Here is a 23,287-nt window from a genome sequence, read left to right as displayed (position 1 = left end):
CTAGGGATTCTGATATTCAGTGCCAATTCATCTTTGTAATAGGAACAGGGATTTCGTCCCTCGATTCCCTTAGGCACCTTTGAAAAGCATAAGCCTCAAAGGTTGGTTTGGATTAGTTTTTCTCCTGATGGCCTTTTTGCCTGATGCCACAATGAGGAAGGGGACCAGTCTGTGAAGGGTGGCAGCTTTGGGGCAGGCGACTCCCAAACTTTCCATGGCAGAGGTTTCCTAAACCTCTTCTCAACATGTGAGCAAATTCTGCTGTGCTGGAAGGGACTCCAACCTCTCGCTGCTCTCTGGTCCTCCTGCTCCTTCCTCCCTCCCCTCAGCACCTCCTCATGTCACTGTGCCTTCATTTGGTTTATCAAATGATGCCATGATTTAACACTGGCACGTTGTCTTTACTCTCACTTTGCATCCCATAAGACAGGTATGTGTGCAGGGGGGGTGTAGCTTATTTTGTAGCTTTTCGCGTGATCCTGAGGTAGGTTTCTTCTGAGGAGCAAACGGGTGGGGACACTGGGAGGAGGGATGGATGAGCTGATGTTGTATTCGATCATACCAGTGCTTTAAGTGGTTACAAACATGGTTTTCCCCTACCTCTGAGCTCTCAATGCTGCTAAAATCTCTGCCATTCGTACAATGTACTCCAGCCCCCTCTCTCGGACTGACTCTGGCTCTGTTTGCAAGATATCCACATTGTTCTAAAGCATGCACCTCTTTCTGTATAGTTCCAATCTTCTGATTTTATGGAATACTTATGCCTGTTTGCATTACAGTCAAAATAAAAAAGTGAAGTAAAACCCAGCAGACCTCGTTCTTCTCTTATCTCTAAGGTTTTAATGCTGGAATGGCTCTCCCAATATCTCGGTGTTGCTCTGGTTTGCTGCCTGTAATGCCAGGGCACTATAAATAGGATGGTGGCGTCAATCAGCAATATCTATTTATCTTCAAGACAAACACTTTCTTGTAAGGTTACCTGAGTCACAGCATGGCGTGTCTCACATCATCCATAGCACGTCCATCAGGAAGATGGCACAGCCAGGGATGTCTGCACACAGCCCCGGGGCAGCTTTTGGTGCTGGAGCCAGCAGAACACAGCAGCAGTGCTCCAGGCAGGACCCGAGAGACCAGGGCAAAGAGAATGGCTGCCTGTGGTCAGGACAGTGAACCAGCAGTGTGGCCATGGCTTTTGACATGGGGAGGTAGTGTGCTGTTGCAGGGGGTACAAATCTGCCTTTATTTAAACAGACACCCCAGTGCTCCCTGAAGAGCAGCAGGACACGGATGTGATCAGGCCAGAAAGATCCTTCAGGTTTTCCCCAAGGAGCAGAGACAGGATTAAGGAATCCATGTGCAGGAGTGAGGGGATGCTCCCTGGCAAGCCCTGCAGGGCCAAGCTGGTGAGGGGAACGCGGCCATAGTGTTACCTGATACCTGGAGGTAGTTTTACCTTGGACATTGCTGCAGTTATACCTTAGCCATAGCAGTGACATGACCCTGCACACTGTGGTGGTCTCACCTCAGCCATGGTGGCGGTGTCACCTCACAGCGTGATGGTCTCGGCCATGGCGGCGGGGTCAGCTCACACCCTGGTGCTCTCACCTCAGCCATGACAGCGGTGTTACCTCAGCCATCGCCACGCCGTTACCCCGGGCAGGGCAGCAGCCACCTTGGAGTCACCTCACACGCCGTGCCAGGCTTACCTCAGCCCCCGCGGGGGTGCCCTTGCCGCCATGGCGGCGGCATTATCCCGGGTGCCACCTCAGGCATGCACGTACTAACGTGCAACCATGGCGGCAGCGGTACCTCAGATAACGCCGCACACACCCTGTGAGCCCAGGGCGGGCGGGCACAAACCATCCGGCTCCCTGCAGCCTGCCCGGGACGCCGGACCGGCCCCGGTCTCTCACAGCGTTTAGAGGGACTGGAGGTCGCACCATGGTGGCTGGCACCGTCTGTCGTCGGGGTAGGAACTTTGCAGACGCTCCCTGGGCTCCGCCGCTGCCCTTAACCAGGCGAGGCGGCGCGCTCCGCAGCACTTGGCGGACGCTCCCTAGCGCCTACAAAGAGAACTGGCGGCCGCGCTCTACGCTTCTCCAGGCGGCGGCACTTGGCAGACGCTCCCCGGGCCGTTCCCCCGCCTTCTCCCTGCGCCGGAAGCGGCAGACGCTCCCTAACCCCTCCCGCGGGGGGCCGCGCAGGTAAACATCCAAGATGGCGGCGGGGGAGGGTCAGGACCCGGCAGCGGGGCTGGGGGTGCCGCGGGGCCCGGCGGAGGCGGACGGTGACAGGATGGGCCTGACGGACCTGCCGGGAGAGCTGCTGGAGCTGATCCTCTGCTGCGACGTGCTGGGAGCCGCCGACATCGGGCGGGTGTCGTGCACCTGCCGCCGGCTGCGTGAGGCGTGCCAGCCCCGCGGCAAGGTGTGGCGGGAGCTCTTCCGCCTCAGGTGGGCCCCGCGGCCTGGCGAGGGGGGCGGTGGGGCCGGGCGGGCCTTGTCAGCGCGGGCCGGGCCACGCTGGAGCGGTTCTAAGGTACCCTTGGGCTGGAAGGGCCCAGGTGCTTCCTGGGGGATGGAGCCTAACTCCTCGCGTCACCCCATCCCTGCCCCTTTTCCTTTTCCGGCTCCATAAGGTGCATGCTGGGCCCCGCATGGCCTGAACGAGCCCAGTGGCGTTTTGGTGGTATCTAACGGGTGTCCTTCCCGAGCAGGGGCTGTTGCAGGGCTGCTTCACCGCCTCGGTCCCATGGGGTGGGATCAGGCTGAGCCACTCGGAGGAGATGTGTCCTTGCAGCCTTTTCCACATCTGGACACTTGGGCTACCTGCAGGCCGCAGATCCAGCCTGGGGTGTGACACTGGTTTGGATGTAGGGCCACACACACTGGTGGTGTTGATGGGCCTCCCAGGCCCCACTAGCAGCTAACAGCTTCCAGAACAACTGCCAAGGCTTGTCCTGTTGCAGGACTGCTGCTCTACAGCAGTAGTGCTTATTTGTAGTGCCTTTGGGAGAGCTATTTTCACAGAAACCAAAATCCTTTGGATTGACTTTTGCTGCTCGTGAGTTTAGTTTCCCCCAAAGGTGGTTATAGGCTGCCTGATGAAGGCATAGTTGGGTTGTAATTGGCGAAGCTGTTAACACTTTAGTTGGGAGTAAAGCTTGAGTGTAGTATGGTTTATATTACACTGGTTTCAGCAGTCCTAGAAACACCACTCCTTCACTAGGGCTGCCAACCTATCTAGAATAAGGCATATTCATCTGCTACCTGGTTTTATCTGTGTTTTGGCACAGGAAAAGTAGCAATATTGCTTTCCTTAATTGCCCCTTGGTTTCCAAAATAGCTCAAATGAGAGAATTGTTCTCTTTTCATGGGTGAAAAAGGCTACTGAACCATTACAGCTTCCCCAGTTCACTGAGCTGTGGCCAGATCCTGTCACCGATTCAGTGGCTCCAATTTCTGAAGTCAACCTGAAATGTTACAATTGGGTGAGATCCAGCAGCTGAAATGGAGTGTGGTGAGTGATTAGCAAATGCTGCTGTCCTCCTCTGGCTTTGATAGAAAACTTTTGGCAGGAGTTTGGACATTGACCTTGTCGTCCTGGCTGGATTCCATCGTGAGTAATTGCGCTTCATTTTCCTAACATTTTCAGTATCATTTCAACCCCAGAAATTACTCTTTCTCATCCTAAAATAAATGATTGTAATTGTTATTACGATGTGGCTACATTTCAGCAGCAGGTGAGTGGCTGGGGAGCCATGAGCAGAGAGGTTGTTTATGTAATGGGAAGTTACTTGGTTAGTCTTTGGCTTTATTCTGTACCTGCAATTGCAGTGGAGTTTTATGATTAACTGGTAGTAAAATATTCTCCATGTGTGGATGTACGTAACTGTGTGGTTTGGTTAGTTGGTACTGATTTTTGTACAGAAGTAGTGGTTTAAACATTTGGCCTTTTCTCTAGTTATAAAAATAAATATATGTAGATGCATGAAACTATATATATGCATATATATATATATATATATATATAAAAATCTGAAAGCAACCTAAGGCAATCCATGTAGTTAAAGGAAAATGTTTTGTAAAAACCAGTAAATATTAACAGAATCCCAATATGTGACATAACCATCCCTATAAATTACAAGAGGCCTTTCTCTTAGGTTTCTTCCTTCTGCACTGATTCTTCTTCATGTTTCATACAAAAATGATCTTGATATGTTCAGAGCAGTTGTGGGTATTGCTGTGCTGGTGTTTTATTGTGCAAGGTGCTGGCGCTAATAGTCCCCAAAATATTACCTGAAGTTAGGCTTTCAATTGAACCTTGAAACACTGCTCAGTAAACTGTGGAATGTGTTTTAGCTTTTGCACTTTTGGACTCATTAAAACAGGTACAACTTTCTTCTACAAGGAAGGTGTGTTTGTTGGGGGTAGGGGGGTGTCATAATTATTTGTTGTATTAAGAATGAACAGCAAAAGCATTTAGCTGTCACAATTTGACTTCAGAATTCTGGTTTCCTTCAGTAGATGTTGCCACCAGCAAGGGAAATAGAGGGAGTTCTGTTTTGTGCATCCTTTTAATGAAACCCCCAAGGCAGGAGGAAGAGCATAGACAATGAAATCTTCTGTTAGATGACAAGTTAGTTTACATGTCATACTGCTTCAGAATGCCAAACTTTATTATTTATTATAAAACACTGCCTCTTGTCTGCCAATATGATACCTGTGTTGATCTTGCAAAGCTCTAGAGGACATCTCGAAAGTGTATAGGATATTTAGGTATTGAAATACCTAGGATCTGACCTTTTGAAGGTTTCCTGCTGACAGGCTTCAGGAGACCTTAATTTTAAGTAACCATTAAGTAATCAGCATAATCAGTTGGGTTTATGCTTTGGTGCTTGAGGTTTTTTTGTTTTTTTTTTTTGGCTGAATTTATACAATTACATTTAAAGTTGTGCTGTGTCTTGGCAGTGTCTCAGCTCTTCACGTCACGTGCTTACATTAAGTAACATTTCACAGTTTTGGAGGTTCTTGGTTATATGGAAATACTAATGAATGTATTCACTTATGTCTTCTTGTGCAGATGGCCATCGCTGCTGAAGTACTATAGTCACACAGATGGTGTTAGCTGGCTTGAAGAATACAAAGCACGGCACAATGCTGGCCTGGAAGCCCAGAGAATTGTAGCTTCGTTCTCCAAAAGGTTCTTTTCGGAACATGTAAGTCATCTTGTATAAGTATGTGCAACAGCCTAGCTACTTGTTTAGTATTTTTTACTAGTTTGTCTTCCCTCTCTCTTCACATCTTTTCAACTATGTCATGAGAACTTTAGTATTTCTTCACTTTGTATGAAAATGCTCCATCACCAGCCAAAAAGGGAAGGAGTTCAAAATGCAGAGGTGCATAGATTCCAAAGCACACTCTGCATATCACATTCAGCTGCTGCTGCAGCTTTAAAAGCTCTTTGCTCATTGCTGCGTGTTCAGACCTGGCTCTGGAAACTTCTGAAGGACCAGCAGTTTATTGACACATACCACAGCCTATGAGTCTATCTCACTACAGGCCTTGTGCAAGAATGTGTCCTGCGAGTTGTCAGAAGTCATTTGAAAACACAACCAAGCACAGGTTCACTGAATTGGAGATACGCGTAAGATCTAGGGTGTTTGTGCTGCTCCATACACCCACGGTAGGAGCCCTGAATGCTGTAGTAGTTAGTTCAGATTGCTGTAAGATGCTGCTGTGGGGCTATCAGTGGATCCTTGTAATGAATCTGTAGACTAGAGACTATAAATACTTGGTGAGCTGGACACATAAATTTAAAAACCTAGAAAAAACTTAGTTTTGAGACCTCTAATGAAATGATGTTCTTTTGAGAAGAATCTGCAGTGCTTTGCATAATTCATTGCCTGCTTTGGCAGGTCCCCTGTGATGGATTCAGTGACATTGAGACTCTTGGGTGCCCAAGTCACTTTTTTGAGGATGAGCTGATGTGTATCCTTAACATGGAAGGAAGGTAAGAGAGTGAGGGGTTAGGAATGGAAGGGATTTTTCTCCTTTCAGTGGTTGAAGGAGAACGTCACTGTGGTGGATGCTTGACCTCAACTTCTGTCCTCCTTTAACTCTCATAAAACAACATCCCCAGGCCTACCAAGGCTGGAAAGTATTGCTATGAGTTTAGTTTGAGAACAAATGCAATATTTCCCATGAAGACTGTTCTACAAGGAGTTCCTCTGGCTTTGTGTTACTGTTTGTTGCTTGTTTCCTTGTCAGTTCATGACATCTCTTGGGGCAATGTTCCATGCACCCTTTTCTCTGTAGTAATTTTGGGTTAAGGACATCCTCACATTCCTTTTTTTATTTAAACCTGGATCAGTTTGCTGAAGTGATTTGCAGATGAGGACACAGAATGGGAGGAAAGCAGGAGTACTCAGTAAGAAGGATGAACTCCTGTATCATGAAACTACAGCATCTTATTTCTTGCCTCTTGTTGTTTTTCTTGGCTATAGTAGATCAGTACAATTTTTGTCTGCAAATAAGCAACTGAGTTGAATTCAGCCATTGCTAAATTTGCAGCTCTATAAATTATTCACACAGGTGAAATGCCAAGCAGGTCAATAAAACTTCTGGTTTGCATCTGCCTGGGTATTCTCATCACCATGGTTAACACTGAGCAAGATAAGTCACTGCTTTACTTGAAGCTTTTTCTGCTGGTAGCACATAAACCATGCTGATCTTGCTGTGATACGAAGCAGCAATAGATTGCTCTTGATGCAGTCTAATAGCCTTGGTTAAAGGGACTATTAGTAGATCTTGGAAGAACATAACTGAAATAGCAATCATCTAATTTTTTGACTTTTCACATCCATTTTATTACCTTCTCTGTTTGAACTGGGACTAAACATCTCTCATTTGACAACTGGTTAAAAAGCCTTTGAGCCTTTGCACTGGCCAAATGCCTCCCCGTAAAGTAGAATTGATGCTAATTACACCCTGATTGAACTGTAGTTATTGCCATTCAGGAGCGTTAGCCTAAATCATTTCCCTGGAAGATATCCCAATAAAGCAGTTGTCCCTATCGAGCATCCCGATTTATTGGAAAGAGGATAAAGTGTTACTATTGTTCTGTGCAGAAGGATGGAGAAGGCTGATCTGACCTGCAGTCTGAAGAGGAAATGTAAGCAGGGACAGTGGGTGATTTCTGAAGAAGGAAACTGGTCTTGTTTTAAACACAGTAGGGGCAGAGCATGGGCATCAGTAGAATTCACCGTTTGGGTTTTTTGGGGGCTAGGGCTTTGTGCCATTCCTAACTACTTGGTGTAAAAGTGCTCAGTGAGGCGCTGGGTGGCCCACTGCTATAGGCCAGAGCTTTGATGGTGAGAGGATACTTTAAGATTGACTCTGGAGGGATCCAGTCAGAGGGTAATGCTTTATGAATGAAATCAGGACTTTAATCAGATCTTCCTGAGCTGCTTTGGTTAGGATCTGTGGTGTTTCCCATGATACTGTATCCTCTCAAGATTACATATTGGTGATAGATTAAAAAACAGAGATGACAGCAGCAATATTTTGCTTATATTGTGTTTTTTTGATGACGAATTTCCTTTTAACACTTTGGTTTTGGTTGCCTTTTCATTATAACAGTGTTCTCAAACTAGTTTAGCAAAGCAATAGTCTTAACTTGTAAACCTGTATTCACTGGAAAAGTGAAACCAAATTATCATCCTTAAAGTGCTTGTTTAGGGCAGTGCTGCTTTCTGTATTTAAATGTGCAGGAAAGGTCTCACCTGGAAGTACTATGCAAAGAAAATTCTCTACTTCCTACGGCAGCAGAACATTCTGAAAAACCTGAAGGAATATCTTCAGCGCCCGACTGATCGGCAGTCGTTTCTGGAGGGTAAGTCTTTGGCACAAATCCGATGTTGAGCACCTAATGGCAGCTTTCCATCATTATTCTTTTACTTGGAAAGAGCCTTCCTTGCTTATATTTCAAGTAGCCCTTGGACAATGACTGTGAATTGAGTTTGCATTTTTGACGTAGCTGAAATCCTTACAAGCCTGCAGTGGTTGCACAGTGTTGTATGGGAATGTCAGGATTGCATTAGCTTCTGACAGTGCTTTGTGCTTGAATCATTGCCTATGGACAGATGAGCTGAAAAGCTGTGGAGAAAATGTTAAACACTTCTATTTGAGTCTTGAATAATGTACTGAAGGAATCAGCAGTAGCTCAGCATCCTCATTAGCTGACATTTCAGAAGCATTTTAACTGTGGCTCATGGCCTGAATAGGGCCCTACCAGAGCAACTGATTTGATTTCAAGTCAGCTCCCTCTTATCTCCTTTGCCAAGAGCTTCTCAGATAAAGACAAGGAGCAACCTGCAGGCAGGGGAAATTGTTGCAGTTTGGAATCTGTGCATTGCGATTTTTCTCTTGGGAGCTATTTGCTATTGAAGCTGTGCAGTGTAGAGCTGGGGGATGGATGGATGGAAGTCCAGTCAAAGGGTGAGAGAAGGCACATGCACCTGATAGGAGGAAAGAAAAGCCTTTTCTGCTATTCATGTCCTCAGTGTGGTGAATTATTCCCCTCTTCAAGCTGTCTGTGGAGAATATAGTCTTCTGAACAGATCAAAAGCTGCCAGTGTCTGTAGAAGAGTCCCTTACTCCTGATACGTACCTCAAAAATGTCATACTAAAGAGTCTCTATCACCAAAGCTGGTTCTTGTTAGTGGTAATAGAATTTGAAGGAGAGACTGTGGTAGGGAAAGAAGGGAAAGCTAGAAGTAGCCTTTTCTGGAAATAACTGAAGCAGTTAGTTGTGTGACTTGATCATATGGGTCACAAATACATGCATTTATCTGCTGTGGAGGTACTGTTAAAGCATCAACACATAGCCTTTTGTGCAGTTTCACCTGGTCAGCATGGGGAGCACTTTGGGGGGGCGGGGAAAGAAGATGTTGCCTAGGCCCCTGCTGAAAGCTTTGGATACAGGCCTGTCATGAACATGTTATCAAAGCATGTGGGAAGCTGGAAGAGCAATTTTGCATCCAGGCAAAAATCTTGCAGATGAATACAGTTGATGCCAAAGGTTGAAAAAGGTGGGAAAGAGCAGTGGTGGCAAGATAACAAACAAAATTCTGAGAAAGGGCAATTTTTTTTCTTGCAGAAGTTTGATGGGGGAGGGGGCTTGGGCAGAAGGAAAATGACAATCTCTTCTGTAATAGTGGATTTCTGACATGAAGATGGAGAGCAGGTGTGGAAGAGAAAGATGAATGTAGCAGAAAAGAGAATGATAAGAATGATAGCTGTGGAGGATGTGGCAAGAAGAAATTAGAACTGAAGCAGTAGTAAAGTTGATATGATTTCAGGCTCTGAATAAAAACCATTGTAGGTTGAGAGGATGCCAGAATATGCAGTGTGATCAGAGGGTCGACTGGTTAAGCCAGGTCTAGCAGCATACCTGCTCAATGTACGAATCTATTGCTTTCCCTTCCAGATGGTGGAGAGGAGAATACTGAATTGAATTGGTATTTCTCCCATGGCAGGGGGGTTGGAGCTAGATGATCTTAAGGTCCTTTCCAACCCTAACTATTCTATGATTCTGTGTCAGCTTATTCTTTGCATTTTATGTGACAAATCCAATAAATGACTGCAGATTTTAAAAGGAAAGCTCTTATGTTCTGCTGCAATTGCTTGCTGCATGCCTGGAATTTAGAGCAGGGAAAACTAAGCCAAGACAAAACTGAAGTCCTGTTTCTTATATAGCTTGTTTTTTGCAGGTGCTGTTTTAATTGATCAGTACTGTAACCCCCTGTCAGACATCTGCTTAAAAAGTGTCCAGGCACAAGTGGATGATATCACAGATAAAGTGCGCAAAGTGCTGCGGACGAGGAACCCGAGGCACCCCAGCTTGGCTTCCAAGGCAGGTACTGTACATAAACACAGGCTTTGCTGCAGAGCATTTCTGTAAGCCTACATACAGGCAGAGAAGGTGAAGCTGTTGAGTTATTGATGCTGAAAAGAGCTGTTGGACTTTATTCCCTGGCAAGCGTATTCTGACATTTGCCTGAACCAGCAGTCAGGCAGCAGCCCCAGGGACTCAGTAGCCCAGGGTTGTCAGTCCATCTGATGCTGTCTAAGCAAAAAGAATTAGGAGGAGTGTTCTCTTTTCCTTTTTTTTTTTCCCCATTTGTACCTGAAGACTTAAGTAGTCCTGATATGTATAGCTTAGCTGAGGGACACCGTGGGATTGACCTCTTTTCCTCTGCAAGTCTCAAAGTCAGCAGCAGTAGAAAAGGTAGGTGCTTTACCATCTCCAGAGGTCGGGCAGCATCTTGCTCTTTCGTTTATTAATAAGCACTATTAAATGTTTGCTGTCTGTCAAATGGATGAACAAGTGGTCTGTCTGTACCTGTATATCTGGTATGGCCAACCTGGGACTCTCAAGCAGTGAAAGCACACTTCCCATGCCCAGGCAGTGTGACGTGTCCGAGCTACAGTGCTATGCTGGCACAGGGTGGTTAGGATCCAGTCCTTCAGCCGGACAAGGAAGCAAGGAATTGCTATTGCACAGCTTAGTTGCAGGGTGATCCACTGAGCCAGGCCATGTCGTGAGCAGAGCTCTACAGCACTGCCATGGTAAACTCCAGCCAGTCTCTTCACTATCTGAATTGTCTTAGTGTCCTTAGTCCTTGGGCAGAATTCATTGCATAAAGGTTAAGTACACTTGTTTTCTCAGTCTTTATTTCATTGCATGTACTTTTAGGAGAGATCCTGATTCCAGAAGTGGAGCTTCAACGACAGGTACTTGATGCTATGAACTGTGTCCTATATGAGCAGTTGAAATACAAAGGAAACGAGCTGGATTACTACAACTCCCTGAATTCGTACATTCACCAGGTATGTGTATGTTAGGCAAAACCCAGGAGACTGCAAGGCTTGAGACATCTATTTGTGGTGTTTATCTTTCTGGATATAGTCAGACAAATAATGCTCTGTCAAGTTGGTGTATTTTCATCTGTAAAATCAAGCATTGGGGGTTTCTGTTTTTTCTTAATATTCCTCATGGTTTTATCATGTTTTTATCCTCAGGTTTTGATCCGCAGGACAGGAATTCCCATCAGCTTGTCTGTGCTGTATTTAACAATTGCCAGGCAGCTGGGAGTCAAACTTGAACCAGTGAACTTCCCTAGCCATTTTCTGCTGCGATGGTGTCAAGGGAAGGAAGGGTAAGTGACCTGCTGAATTTTGAAGTTATGCCCACAGTAATAAAAGCCAAAAGGATTTACAAGGCTATACCTATACCAGAACGTTGTATTATTTTCTATCTGTAATTATAGCCTATATGGAGAAAAAGATAAGACCTCTGCAAAAGTTTTCCCAGAACTGAACTGTACTGATGATAAATGGTAACAGATTTTCTGTGTGCAATAATAGTACCTGTGAGGTAATGGTTCTCTAACTTAAGAAAATTACGAAAAGCTGAAAAGAAGAAAAAAGGTGCTGATTTCATTTAACCTTCCGTACAGAACAGTTGCTGCAGGCCACTGCTGCTGTTCTGGACATTCGTTTAATTCTCTGAGTCAGTGCAGAACAAGTCTTTCACCAGATTGTGATCAATTTACAGAGCTCTGTGGTTTGTGAATGACATCAGCAGTCCAAGAGACCCTTTTGGCACTAGGCTTCAGACGTCATCTGCGTACACTGTCATAGTATAATCTAGCAATAGATGCAGCAAACCTGAAGGAGAGAACTGGCATGATGGAGTGAAATGTCCCTGTAGTTGTTCTGTCTCTTCCCATATATGTTTATCTGAAGCAGCAGCTAAGAGGAGAGAGAAAGTATCAGGTTATCTCTTTTTTAGGAGAGAGCTGCGGTAAGAATGAGACTTGCTAACAAACAAGCTTCAGAGTGCTGAGGGAAGCACAGAAATAGGAAATCCTGCTGGATCATGAGACCCATCATCACAATTTAGCTCCCTTTTTATTTCCTTAGAAGCACTGATATCTTTGACTACACCTACATTGATGCCTTTGGGAAGGGGAAACAGCTGACAGTGAAGGAGTGTGAGTACCTTATTGGCCACCATGTGACAGAAGAATTCTATGGAGTGGTGACTTCTAAAGAGGTCTTGCAGCGGATGGTGGGGAATCTCTTAAACCTTGGCAAGCGGTGAGTTGACCATCAGGCCCATCAGGCCTCTGGAAAGAAGGGCCTAGGGTGTTCTGTCTGCATATGTGATACTTCTTCCTCATAGTATGTGAGTGCTTTAGAAAGATGTCAGTCACCCCAGGGGATCTTAAATTCTGTATGTCATGTTCCATTCTGTAGTTGCGTTTAATCACCTGCAGTGGTATTGAGTGGAAACAAGAAGATTTAATAAAACTAGTTCTCACCAAGAAAATGGACAGATCTCTTTTTGCTTTGTAAAAAGCTGATAGGCACTGTCCACCATTGAATAGAGACCTTCGTTATGACCTGGTAAGCACAACCCACATGCTGAAATGGGCAATTTCAGAGATACGTTCGGTTTGCAGAACATCTGGGTTTGTTTTCAGTTGCCCCTGATAAATCACATAGACAGAAATCACAGAGTGAAAGGATTGCTTTAGGGATAATTAAGGTAGGGGAACAAAAGCAGATTTCAAAAGGAAATGTCTTGGAGAGCTAATTATCTGTGTAGGATTATTTCACCAAGTAGAATATCAATGAAGTGGGAGAGTAGATTCCAATCAGAAGTCATGTTGTAGCACTTTTCCTGCTGAGCAGGCTGTTGGATGCTATGAGTGACAGTCAGTGCTGGAGTCACTCTTACTGAATGAGCATGCATCATTACTGAATGACCTGTAGCATCATTTTTGGTGACTGTCTATGTACATCAGAGTACCGGGGGCAGGGGTTAAAGAGCTAGCCTTACAACTCAGTTTCTTTTTTGCTGGCAGAGAAAGCACTGATCAGTCTTACCAACTCTTGAGAGACTCGTTGGATCTCTACCTGGCCATGTATCCGGACAATGTGCAGCATCTAATGCTCCAGGCTAGGTTATACTTCCACTTGGGAATCTGGCCAGAAAAGGTACCCCGCCACTTGGTTGTATGTTTTCTGATAGACTAAGTACTATTAACACTGGTCTATTGATTTTTGGACTACGTCAGCTTGCATTACAGTCTGCCACGAGTTGTTTCTGTGATAAATACAATTGAATGAGTTATCACATTTCAGAGAATCGATTTCTACTCTATGAAACAGGGAAAGGAGGATGATGCTTGCTTGCTTGCCCTAGAGGAAACTTGTGAGCAGCATCAAGTCTGAGTCATAATTTATGATTTACTGCCCAAGCCTGACAGCTTATCTTGCAAACAATGCTATGGACTTTAGTTATAAGTTATAAGAGCATTCTGATTTACGCCTGGATTGTGGTAGTGGTGGTAAAACTCTTGCTGGACTCATATAAAAGCAATTGCCTTGGTAAAAAACTTACAGGAAGTTATCTTTTATAAATACAACCAAAACTGTTCTCTGAAACCTTAGCCACACAGTCAGTGGCTCTTGTGAAAAAGCAACTTAATATTCTTGTCCTTGGGATTCTTTCTTAATACCATCTTTACTTTAGCAACTTGAGTGCTGCTGTCTTGTGAATGTGGGAAAGAAGGTGCTGAGACTTGCAAGTTGTCCAAGGTGTCTGGATCATCTCTGTGCCTTTCGCTGCATTAAGGCACAGGGAAGAAGTACATAACTCAAAGTATCGTTTCTTTAGTGTGTCAGTACAGCAGAGAGGTGTTCCCTAGTGAAAACTCCTTGTACTGCTTTACTGAAGCTCGCACACATGGACAATGCCTGTGCCATTTCCAAAAGTGAAGTTTGGGTGAGGAGGCAAAATTATTGTCTGGACAGCTGAGCAGAAGATAAAGCTCTTTCCACCAAGATCACTGAAGTTCAGGACTGCTGGAGAAGCTGCCTTCTTTTTGAAGAGCAAACTGTGCTAAGCTCACCCTTGCTTTCTTACAGCAGCAAGTTTTAGGATCACCATATTAAAACCAGCACAAAGACATTGGGTACAGAAGGGACTCACTAAGCTGAAATAGCAACTGTATGTATACAGGGGACAGCTAAGTGAAACACTGCAAGATCTTCCTTCCCCTTCCTTGCACTCAGTGATGTGTTTAAAGCACCAAGGCTTTACCTACTTGCATTTTGCTGCACCTCAGAGCAAACAATGCAACATCATGGCTGAGTTTTACATGTGATTTCTCTGTAGCACATTGTCAGATGCACTGACAATGTGCAAATTTGGGCTTTGCAGTATTGCACCCAGTCGTTCCAGGCTATTGGGTAGGTTTTTAGCCAGCCAGAGAGAATGCTCCGTGTCTGACAGAAGAAAAGCTACCAGATTTAACAGAGGTCTGCCAGATTTATGGCAAGTGGTACAAAATCTTAAAAGTCAAGCCAAGCTGCACAGAATGTTGTCCTAAATGTTAGCAAATAACAGTAAATTAAATAGCCAAGAATCTGGCAGCTCTGGTCACTGTCGGGCCTTCCCCTTTCTGTAGGATTTTCCAGGATTCTCTCATCCTTCTCAAGATGCCAGCCAAAGAATTAAGTTGGCCAAGAAGTCTGAGCTGTGCTGCTTCTTCTCATGCCTTCTCTACTCACCTGTTCTTTCTCTGAATCAGTTTTTTTCACCTCTTGGCTGATGTTCATGCTCAACAGCCTGAGATTTGTATTCTACTGCTGCTGCTCTGAACTTAGAGTGACCAAAACTTCCATTGTGTGATCAAGGAGACAGTCCCTTTGCCAGGTGCTGAAATGTGTCAGCTTTTGGAACTGTGGCAGCACTTGAGGTATTTGATGTTGGGACAGGTGTATCTGTCTTTTCCCAACCTGTTTAGACAATAATTCTATTAAGAACAAGGAGGAAGATTAAAAATGAGAGTAAAACTTGTTTTAACTGTCTCTAACAAACTTGGCAGTGGATGCTTGACAGTGTGCCAGAGGCTGTTGGTGGGTGGGTTGGTGTTTGGTTTGCTACTTTGAGAGCACTTTTAAAGTTAATGTTCTTTAGTCATCCTGAGACAGCAGGTTCTGTGTCTCTTTTTCTCTATTACATGGTATAGCATCACAGAGATTCTTTGCCCTTCCTTCTGTGCTGCCATGTTTTTCCTCTGTCAGGCTCCCACAGACATGCTGAGGAGCTCTTTTAAACTAAGATGCTTTTCCTCAAGTACAGCAGAAGTCATCTGGAACGCCCTCACAGCAGCAGGTCGGGAGACTAGCAACAGTACTAACATTCCAGAAACCTTGAAACAGTCTTGTCAATGCCCTGTGGTCATGTAATGTGACATGACTAGCTTGTATGACTTAGTTTTAAGGGGTTATTGTGCTCAACAGTGCCCTTCCTTGGAAGTAGGGAGCTTTACAATTAGAAAAGGAGAGGACTGTGCAGTTTCGGCAAGCTAAGCTAAGCGAGTACAAGGAACTACTTGGGAGTGTGTTCCTAGAGCAGAGGTTCTTTGTCCTGTGTGGAAAACTCGTGTGGTGGATCTCTAGGCCTGGGCACTTAGACCCAGCTAAGTTGAGTAATATATCTGTGTATATATATATATGTAAGTGTTGGGCTGCTCTAGAGACTTGTTCTGAATCTTTTTTTTTGGTTCGGTTGCTGAAGGTTCTGGACATCTTGCAGCATATTCAGGCTTTGGACCCGTCCCAGCATGGGGCTGTTGGGTACTTAGTTCAGCATACCCTGGAGCACATTGAGCGGCGGAAGGAGGAGGTGGGACCCGAGGTGAAGCACCGTTCAGATGAGAAACACAAAGAGGTCTGCTTTTCCATCGGGCTGATAATGAAACACAAGAGGTGAGCTCTTCAAAACCTTCCCCACATTAGCAGGCTGTAAGGATGAGTGCAGAGGTGTTGGTTCTGACAGGAATGAGATGTGGTTTTATCTGCCAAGGAGATATATGGAATGGAAAATGCCATTTGCATCACTGCCATGCACCTTGTAGGAAAAATGGGAGCAGTTCTGTCCTTTGAGAGCAAGTATATTCATTGCTGTTTGCTTGCAGAGGTAAAATTTCCACAGCCCAGAGCTCTTGAAGAAACATCAGTAATCAGTTTCTGATGAGGGATCATGGAACAGAATCTACTTCAAAAGAGACTGTAAGATTCCTAAGACAGCTTATGGATCTTTCCCTGTGCTATTATTATCCCCTCTTCCTGCACTGCACAGAGGCTTTGTGTCCCTGTCTGTACTACTCTCTCAGAGTGACGTGCCAGCCCTGTGTTGCTTCAGCTACTCCTCTGACTCGACATGTGGAACATATTTAGGGGTAACAGCAGTGACAGTTACAATACCTCATGATGAAATCACATAAATATGCTGAAAATAATGATGGCTTTGGTTCTGGGAGTTCAGTACTGGGATTACCACATCTGTGTGATGGGCACAGAGTCATTGCACAACACAGCAGGATGGTTGATTCCCTCTCTATTGTTTCCTGTTCTCCTGTTTGCTGGCTTAGGGTCTCTTTCCCGTTCTCTTTTTCCCTTGTTCACATTTGGTTTTCCTTTGTCCTCAGCTGCTTGTTCCTGTCTGCTTATCCAGTGACTCCTGGTCATTTCTACAGCCTCCAAATATGCACACAATCTTTTTGTGCCACCTGACAGGAGGTTCCTGTCCTGTTTGTGCTGTATTAGTCTTGAGAGACAAGAGCTGGCTCTGGAACTCTCACAGTCTTTGGTGTGCTATTTCTTTAGATATGGCTACAACTGTGTGATTTACGGATGGGATCCTGCTTGCATGATGGGGCATGAATGGATCCGGAACATGAACGTCCACAGCCTTCCACATGGCCCCCACCAGCCTTTCTACAATGTGCTAGTGGAAGATGGCTCTTGCAGATATGCTGCTCAAGGTGAGTAAGTCTCCTGTGTTTACTATCCATTTTAGAAGTGCATTAGGAGAAAGGGATGTTTAAGGGATTAACTCTTTTAAGTATGAAACATAAACTGTAAGTTAAGATTGAGGTAGGAAGGAAAATTATTTTGAATCATGGCCTGCTTTGTTTGCTCTCCATGAATGAATTTTAAGGACCACTCTGGTGTAATCTTCTCTTGCCCAAGAAGTGTGTTTTGGACGTGATTGTTTTTATTGCGTAAACCATGATAGCTGCTTTTAAAAAAGTCACTCATCTTTTACTGCACTCTGAAGTTCTGTCAGTAGCTCTTGCTCTTTGAAATCATATTGTGCTTTGGGTAGGACCTCAAAATAGGAATTAGTGAGGGAGCAAATAAGCTTTGCTTGTCAGGGCGTAGTTCTGAGCACCTGTCGTCAAGGCACTATGTGCCAAGAGCACAGGTAGCATGGATTTAGTGCCACCTCTCATAAAAACAGGACAAAACTTAACGTCTGTACAACTGCAAAGCAATGTAGAAATCTGTCACTCACTTTTCATGCAGTATACCATAAGAAAGGAAATTCTTGTCTGATGGACAGAATATGAGGTTAGGACACAGGAAGAAGTGTTGAACTGAGGTTCAAAAGGAAAAATAATAAATCTGTAACTTTGTACACTGTAAACAGAGTGTTCCTTTGCCTCATGTTTGTTCTTCTCCCTCTGATCCAGAGGCATCCCATCCAGCTGGCAGGGCAGCTGCACAGCCTGACTGTATTTTGCTAAGAGATGTGGAAGCTGCTGGAGTGGAAATGCTGAAGAAAATGCAGTTCAGCTCTTTCACTAGGGGTGCTCTTTAGAACGTTCTGATCCCTTATATGTGACCAAGAAGTGTTTTTACAAGACACTCCTACTTTTGTAGGTGTAAAGTGCAGGTGTTTCCTAGTGTCCTGAAACGTACTTTATATTCAGTAGAGGAAGTTGGGACTGGGAATGTTGCAGCTTCTTATGTCTCTTATTAGGCAGTACTTGACCTCTCAGAGTCTTAAAGACCAAAAATCCTTGATGTTAAAATACAGAATCATACAATTGTAGAATGGTTTGGGTTGAAAGGGACCTTAGAGCTCCTCCAGTTCCAACCCTTTGCCACAGGCAGGGACACCTTCCACTAGAGCAGCTTGCTCCAAGCCCCTGTGTCCAACCTGGCCTTGAACACTGCCAGGGATGGGGCAGCCACAGCTTCTCTGGGCACCCTGTGCCAGCGCCTCAGCACCCTCACAGGGAAGAACTATAGAATAATTTATTCGTAATACATAATAAAATATGCATCTTATACTTGTTTATAAAAAATTAGACAAAAATATAATACTGACTGATTCCAGAGGACAGTGTATTTTATCCAAGCTGTAGGTGACACTGTTGTGTCTGTGGCATGTAACTGATCTGATATTGCCATTGAAAGGATTGTCCTTGCTTGCTGAAATCTTGCTGATAAAATCTCCTCTAAAACAGATCCTCAGATCAATTGGGAATGGTCTGTTTCATAACTAACTGACCTGACTTTGGGGAGGGGGTGATAGCTTTTTACTGAAAGAATCTTAAGTAATGCAGAGTTTTATCTAAGCAGTTCAGAAATAACCTCAAGCTTATTACAAATAACTGCACCTCAGTTTGAGTCCTTCCTGTATATTTGTAGGTTGAGCTGTAGCTAATTCTAAACCACCTGCTTCATACGGTGAGTTTGGTGCCTACCTGTCCATTCTCGCCTTTTTTTGTTTGCTTTGTGGCAGCCCAGGCCAGGTACCTGGCTCAGAACACACTATTCAGCATGTTTCTCAGGCTCCCCACCTAGTGCCAAACTCAGACTCTTCTCCCCTGCCAGCTTCTGTTTCATCACAGTGTTTTTCTCTCTGTTCACAGCTCAGTGCTCAGCTGTGCTTCTGCAGAGCATATTGGAGTGTCAGTTGTCTTCTGCAGTGGTGCAGTATACAAACAAGGTAGTTTGCAAGGACTGCACCAGCCCACTGAAGTGTAAAAAGTGCTTGTGCTTTTGGCTGCACACAGACATACAGTAGCTTGAAAGCACCTGTATGGATTAATACAACTTCTGTGTGCTCTCTGTAGTGAACTGAATAGTTTGAGACATGATTATTCCTGAATGCATCCCATCTCATTCCCACCCTGCCTTGCAGATCAGTCAGACTTTGGGACTTCAGCAGCTGTGGTTTCTACCTGTGTGTCTGGCACCGTGCTGGTCGAAGTGACATCATTTGGGGACTGCTGCAGGGCACCTGAGCATGTGATTTAGTGCTGGGCTGCCTCCCAGTCACACTGCTTTATACAAACACTGCAGGAGCAAAGGGGCCCTCAGCTTGGGTTCCCTTTGTGTTTTAATGCCAGTGCTTCTGCACTGTTTACTGTTGTGCTTAATCAGGTTATCTTGTACAGAGGAGGAAAGGGGCTGCTCTGGGAAGGAATCAGTGTGTTGTTCTTAGGGGTTTTCTCTTGACTCAGGGAAGTTTGGATTTAGAGAAGTTAATTTCGCTGTGTGAGATATGCTTGAGACCAGGCTGGTGACTTAGAGCAAGAAAGCACTCAGCTCCTCTGTCAGGGCAACCCTGTGCAGTCAGCCTGCCCTTGGAGCAACTGAGAAGGATCTCCTCTAGCAGCTGGATCTCTCGTGGGGTTTGTGGCAGAGAGCTCACTGTGGCAGCTTCTCCCTGGGCTTACAACCAGGACCTCTGAATGAGTAGGAGCAGGCCAGCATCCTGCTACTTTAACCTGATGTCAGACAGTGTAGTCTCAGGCACAAAACAGTTTTCATACTGCTAGTAGATAGGGTCAGCATTTCTTAGGAGATAAGGCTCTGGAGCAACTGTAGTGGTGCACTCTGTGTAGTTTCCTGGATTAGTTTTTGTCTTTAAAGCATCGAGATGTGGTGTTTGTAGAGACAGAAACAAGACTTAAGAGAGGTGCAGGATTTATTGCCTTGCAGTAGGCTATTTTATGAGGTGATAACCCATTGTTTCCTTTCCTAACAGAGAACCTGGAATACAACTCTGAACCTCGGGAGATCCCTCACCCTGACATCGGCCGCTACTTCTCAGAGTTTACTGGCGTTTACTACCTAGCAAATACCGAGCTAGAAATTCGGTACCCAGAGGATCTGGAGCTCACACGTGCCACAGTTCAGAAGATCTGCAATTCAGGCAAGGAGTGAATGCAAAAGGCACCGTGAGGACAGAAGCAGCTGGAGTGTAGCTTTACCCTCTTTGCAAAACTTGCATGGAAGGCAAGTTTGGTGACAATCCTTTGGCTTAATGCATTGAAAATTGCATTGAACTTTGTTAACTGGTGCTATAGCATCTTTCTGTTGCCTGCCTGCCCATTCTGGCCCAAAGGCACAGGGACACGTTGGTAGTTGAGGCCAAGCTTAAGGATCTTGCAGGGACAGTCGTGTTGGAAAGCGTGTTGTCCTCTGGAAGGATTTGCACATATTACTCGTTCTGTGATTGTCTTGCCTAGAAGGTCAACTCAGTGAGATCCCTGGTGTGGAATATGGAAGAAGTCACTCTTCCAGAGAAGGAAGTTGCTTGTCCTTGCAGTGATGTGGGTTTTGTTTGGTTGTGTTCTGGGGTTTTTTTAATGTTTTAATCTCATGCAGGTGATAGTCCTTAAAGTCTCATACGTTTCACTGTTGTCTCCTCCAGTCTGAATTCTTGGTCAGATTTTGGTCCACCTCTGTAGTCTGATTGTTCATAGAGCTACCATTCCAATTCTGAATATCCTTACGGGCCTGGGAAAGAGCCCCAGCAACAAAACCAGTAGCAGCTAAACTTCCAGGGGTGGCCAGAGCCCTGGTAACAGTGAGGTCCAGTTGGCCACCTTGCTGATGACACAAACTTCCCTAATGCTGAAGATGAGCTTTTAGCCCTTTCCCTTGCCTGCTAAACATATGCAGTCTATGTTCTTCCTTTGTTTTTTGGTCTGTTCATCGTTTATGTCCAGGGCAGGATCTGTGGCACAGCTGTGAGTGCTCCTAGAATGATTTTGAATCTCATGGCACTGTTTCATGGAAACCTTGAGGTCAGTCTTTCTCCCCTCACTCCCGGAGGGATGAGAAGGAGAATGGAAAGAATGTGACTCCTAGTGTTTGAAAGTCCCACCACCCATTGCTCTCAGTGTAGTTTTTAACAGCCCCTCGTACCATTCGATTTTCCCAGAGGCTGATGCATGGTAGGGGATGTGATATACTCACTCGATGCCATGCTCTCTGGCCCAAATGTCTATAAGGTTGTTCTGGAAATGAGTCCCATTGTCTGACTCAATTCTCTCTGGGGTGCCATGTTGCCACAAGACTTGTTTCTCAAGGCCCAGGATAGTGTTCCAGGCAGTGGCATGGGGCACAGCGTATGTTTCCAGCCATCCGGTGGTTGCTTCCACCATGGTAAGCACATGGCACTTGCCTTGGCGGGTTGGTGGGAGTGTGATATAATCAATCTGCCAGGCCTGCCCGTATTTATACTTCAGCCGTCGTCCTCTGTACCAAAGAGGCTTTAACCGCTTGGCTTGCTTAATTTCAGCACATTTCACAGTTGTGAATAACCTGGGCAACAGTGTCCATTGTTAAGTCCACCCCTCGATCACGGGCCCATCTGTATGTTGCATCTCTGCCCTGATGGCCTGAAGTGTCATGAGCCCACCGGGCCAAAAATAATTCACCCGTATGTTGCCAATCTAAGTCCATCTGAGCCACTTCAATCTTAGCAGCTTTACCCACTTGTTGGTTGTTCTGGTGGTCCCCAGTGGCCCGGCTCTTGGGTACGTGAGCATCTACGTGGCCTACCTTCACCACCAGGTTCTGCACCTGGGCAGTGATATCTTGCCACAGTGCAGCAGCCCAGATGGGTTTACCTCTGTTCTGCTTCCATTGCTGCAACCACCCCACAGGGCATTTGCCACCATCCATGAGTCAGTATAGAGATAAAGTACTGGCCACTTTTCTTGTTCAGCAATGTCCAAGGCCAGCTGGATGGCTTTCACCTTGGCAAACTGACTCGATTCACCCTCTCCTTCAGCAGTTTCTGCAGTTTGTCATAGGGGACTCCATACAGCTGCCTTCCATCTCCAACGCTTCCAAAGCACTGGAGGGGCCCACTGGACTTGCCCATACTCTCCCACACACCCTGCCGCTCATGACTGTCCAGCCTTGGGGAAAATCTCTTTGATGTATGGGGAGCTTCCACGTGCTGCCACCTCCAATCTGTAGGTATTCATGCGATGCAGTGGGATTGTGACTGGAAACTGGCCAGCCCTGGAGTCAGCCAGACTGTGTATGGAAGAGAGATGTGAATTCCTGCAGCTTGAGGCCTTCTTCCTTTTTGCCAAAAGAGAATGGATTTTTGGGGAGCGCATACTCTGCTGTCCAGAAGAGAAGAGCTTCAGCAGCTCAAGGCACATGAATTTTAACATGACTTAAAGGTCCAGACAAAACCACTGCAGAAAAGGTTTTCCTCTGGGATCAGGTATTACAGGGGTACAGAGTGACACAGTGTCTGCATACATAGAACCTTCATATCTTTGTGGTTTCTGAAGCAATGTCTATAGACTAACTGCAGTTAGTGTGTCCTGTCACTGTCCACTTGCAGTACAGTAGTTATCTCAAAGATGAGAATTAGGTACTGTGCCCTGTAGAGTTAGGTGGATGCTCTATTATAGCACTTCAGGCATCCCCACATTAAATCCCACAGCCTTCTTAAAAGAATGCTTGAACTGCATGCCATCCTATTGGAATATTAAGCACTGATTAATATGAGAAATAAATGTGGAAAGCCCAGCACTTTTGCCGGTGGAGTGGTGATGGTGGTGTGCAGGATCTCTGTGCTTTAGGAAGAGCAGCCCTGTGTGGTTAGTGCCGAGGAATGGTGAAGGTGCTATACTCTAAATATATTTGTATTTAAAGAAGTCTCTACTGGGATGAACTCGAAGGGAGGGGAGAAGGAAGGGACTGAAGAATTTCAATGGAAGGAGGATGAACCCAGCTGAAAGCCAGGTAGGAGTCATTAGGCAGAATCATAAAACCCATCTCTTGGTGGACCCCAGCCCTCCAACCCTAGTTGAGGGTTGAAAACAGAATCCTAGCAGGGATGCAAGGCTGGGAATGGAACCTTGGAGTCACAAGGTTGATGCTGGTAGCTGAGAACAGGCATGCAGGAGCAGGGCTTGGGCTCCCTATTCCCAGCCTCAGCTTTGAGGTTTGCTCTGTAACAGCATAGGTATTGGTGAGTTTCCTGAGGCTTTCTACTCCTCTCTGCCAAACAGGCCGTCTGACACCTTGCCCCTCCCTCAAGTGCATCAAGAGGATTGCCACATACTGAGCTCACAGGAATCCTTAGCAAAAGA

At 45.4% G+C, this 23,287-nt stretch overlaps 1 protein-coding gene across 3 annotated transcripts; it reads left to right on the top strand.

Moving 5' to 3' along the window:
* The first annotated feature begins 2,227 nt into the window (after nucleotides 1–2,227).
* On the top strand, nucleotides 2,228–20,579 carry FBXO21 (F-box protein 21). Of its 3 annotated transcripts, none has more exons than XM_080628695.1 (12): nucleotides 2,228–2,453; nucleotides 5,083–5,218; nucleotides 5,918–6,012; nucleotides 7,772–7,893; nucleotides 9,773–9,919; nucleotides 10,759–10,892; nucleotides 11,085–11,221; nucleotides 11,988–12,164; nucleotides 12,935–13,067; nucleotides 15,658–15,848; nucleotides 16,749–16,906; nucleotides 19,927–20,579. In XM_080628695.1, the coding sequence occupies exons 1-12, from the start codon at nucleotides 2,296–2,298 to the stop codon at nucleotides 20,103–20,105; spliced, it is 1,767 nt and encodes a 588-aa protein (XP_080484821.1). In that variant the 5' UTR covers nucleotides 2,228–2,295; the 3' UTR covers nucleotides 20,106–20,579. The 3 variants fall into 3 exon arrangements, with proteins under 3 accessions (XP_080484821.1, XP_080484822.1, XP_080484823.1); XM_080628696.1 differs by having other exon boundaries at nucleotides 2,315–2,453; nucleotides 3,404–5,218; XM_080628697.1 differs by having other exon boundaries at nucleotides 2,396–2,453; nucleotides 3,386–5,218.
* The last annotated feature ends 2,708 nt before the right edge of the window (nucleotides 20,580–23,287 follow it).

The sequence above is a fragment of the Psittacula echo genome (assembly GCF_963264785.1).
Source record: "Psittacula echo genome assembly, chromosome: 13".
NCBI lineage: Eukaryota > Metazoa > Chordata > Aves > Psittaciformes > Psittacidae > Psittacula > Psittacula echo.
The sequence above is the reverse complement of the archived record's forward strand: the minus strand, read 5'-3'. Positions and strand labels throughout refer to the sequence as shown.

Excerpts from the sequence above, each read along its gene's own strand:
- FBXO21 (XM_080628695.1), top strand. The coding sequence starts at position 2,296 with ATGGGCCTGACGGACCTGCCGGGAGAGCTGCTGGAGCTGATCCTCTGC. Across the intron at positions 5,219-5,917 it reads AAAGGTTCTTTTCGGAACAT|GTCCCCTGTGATGGATTCAG; the intron begins GTAAGTCATCTT and ends CTGCTTTGGCAG. Across the intron at positions 15,849-16,748 it reads CTGATAATGAAACACAAGAG|ATATGGCTACAACTGTGTGA; the intron begins GTGAGCTCTTCA and ends CTATTTCTTTAG.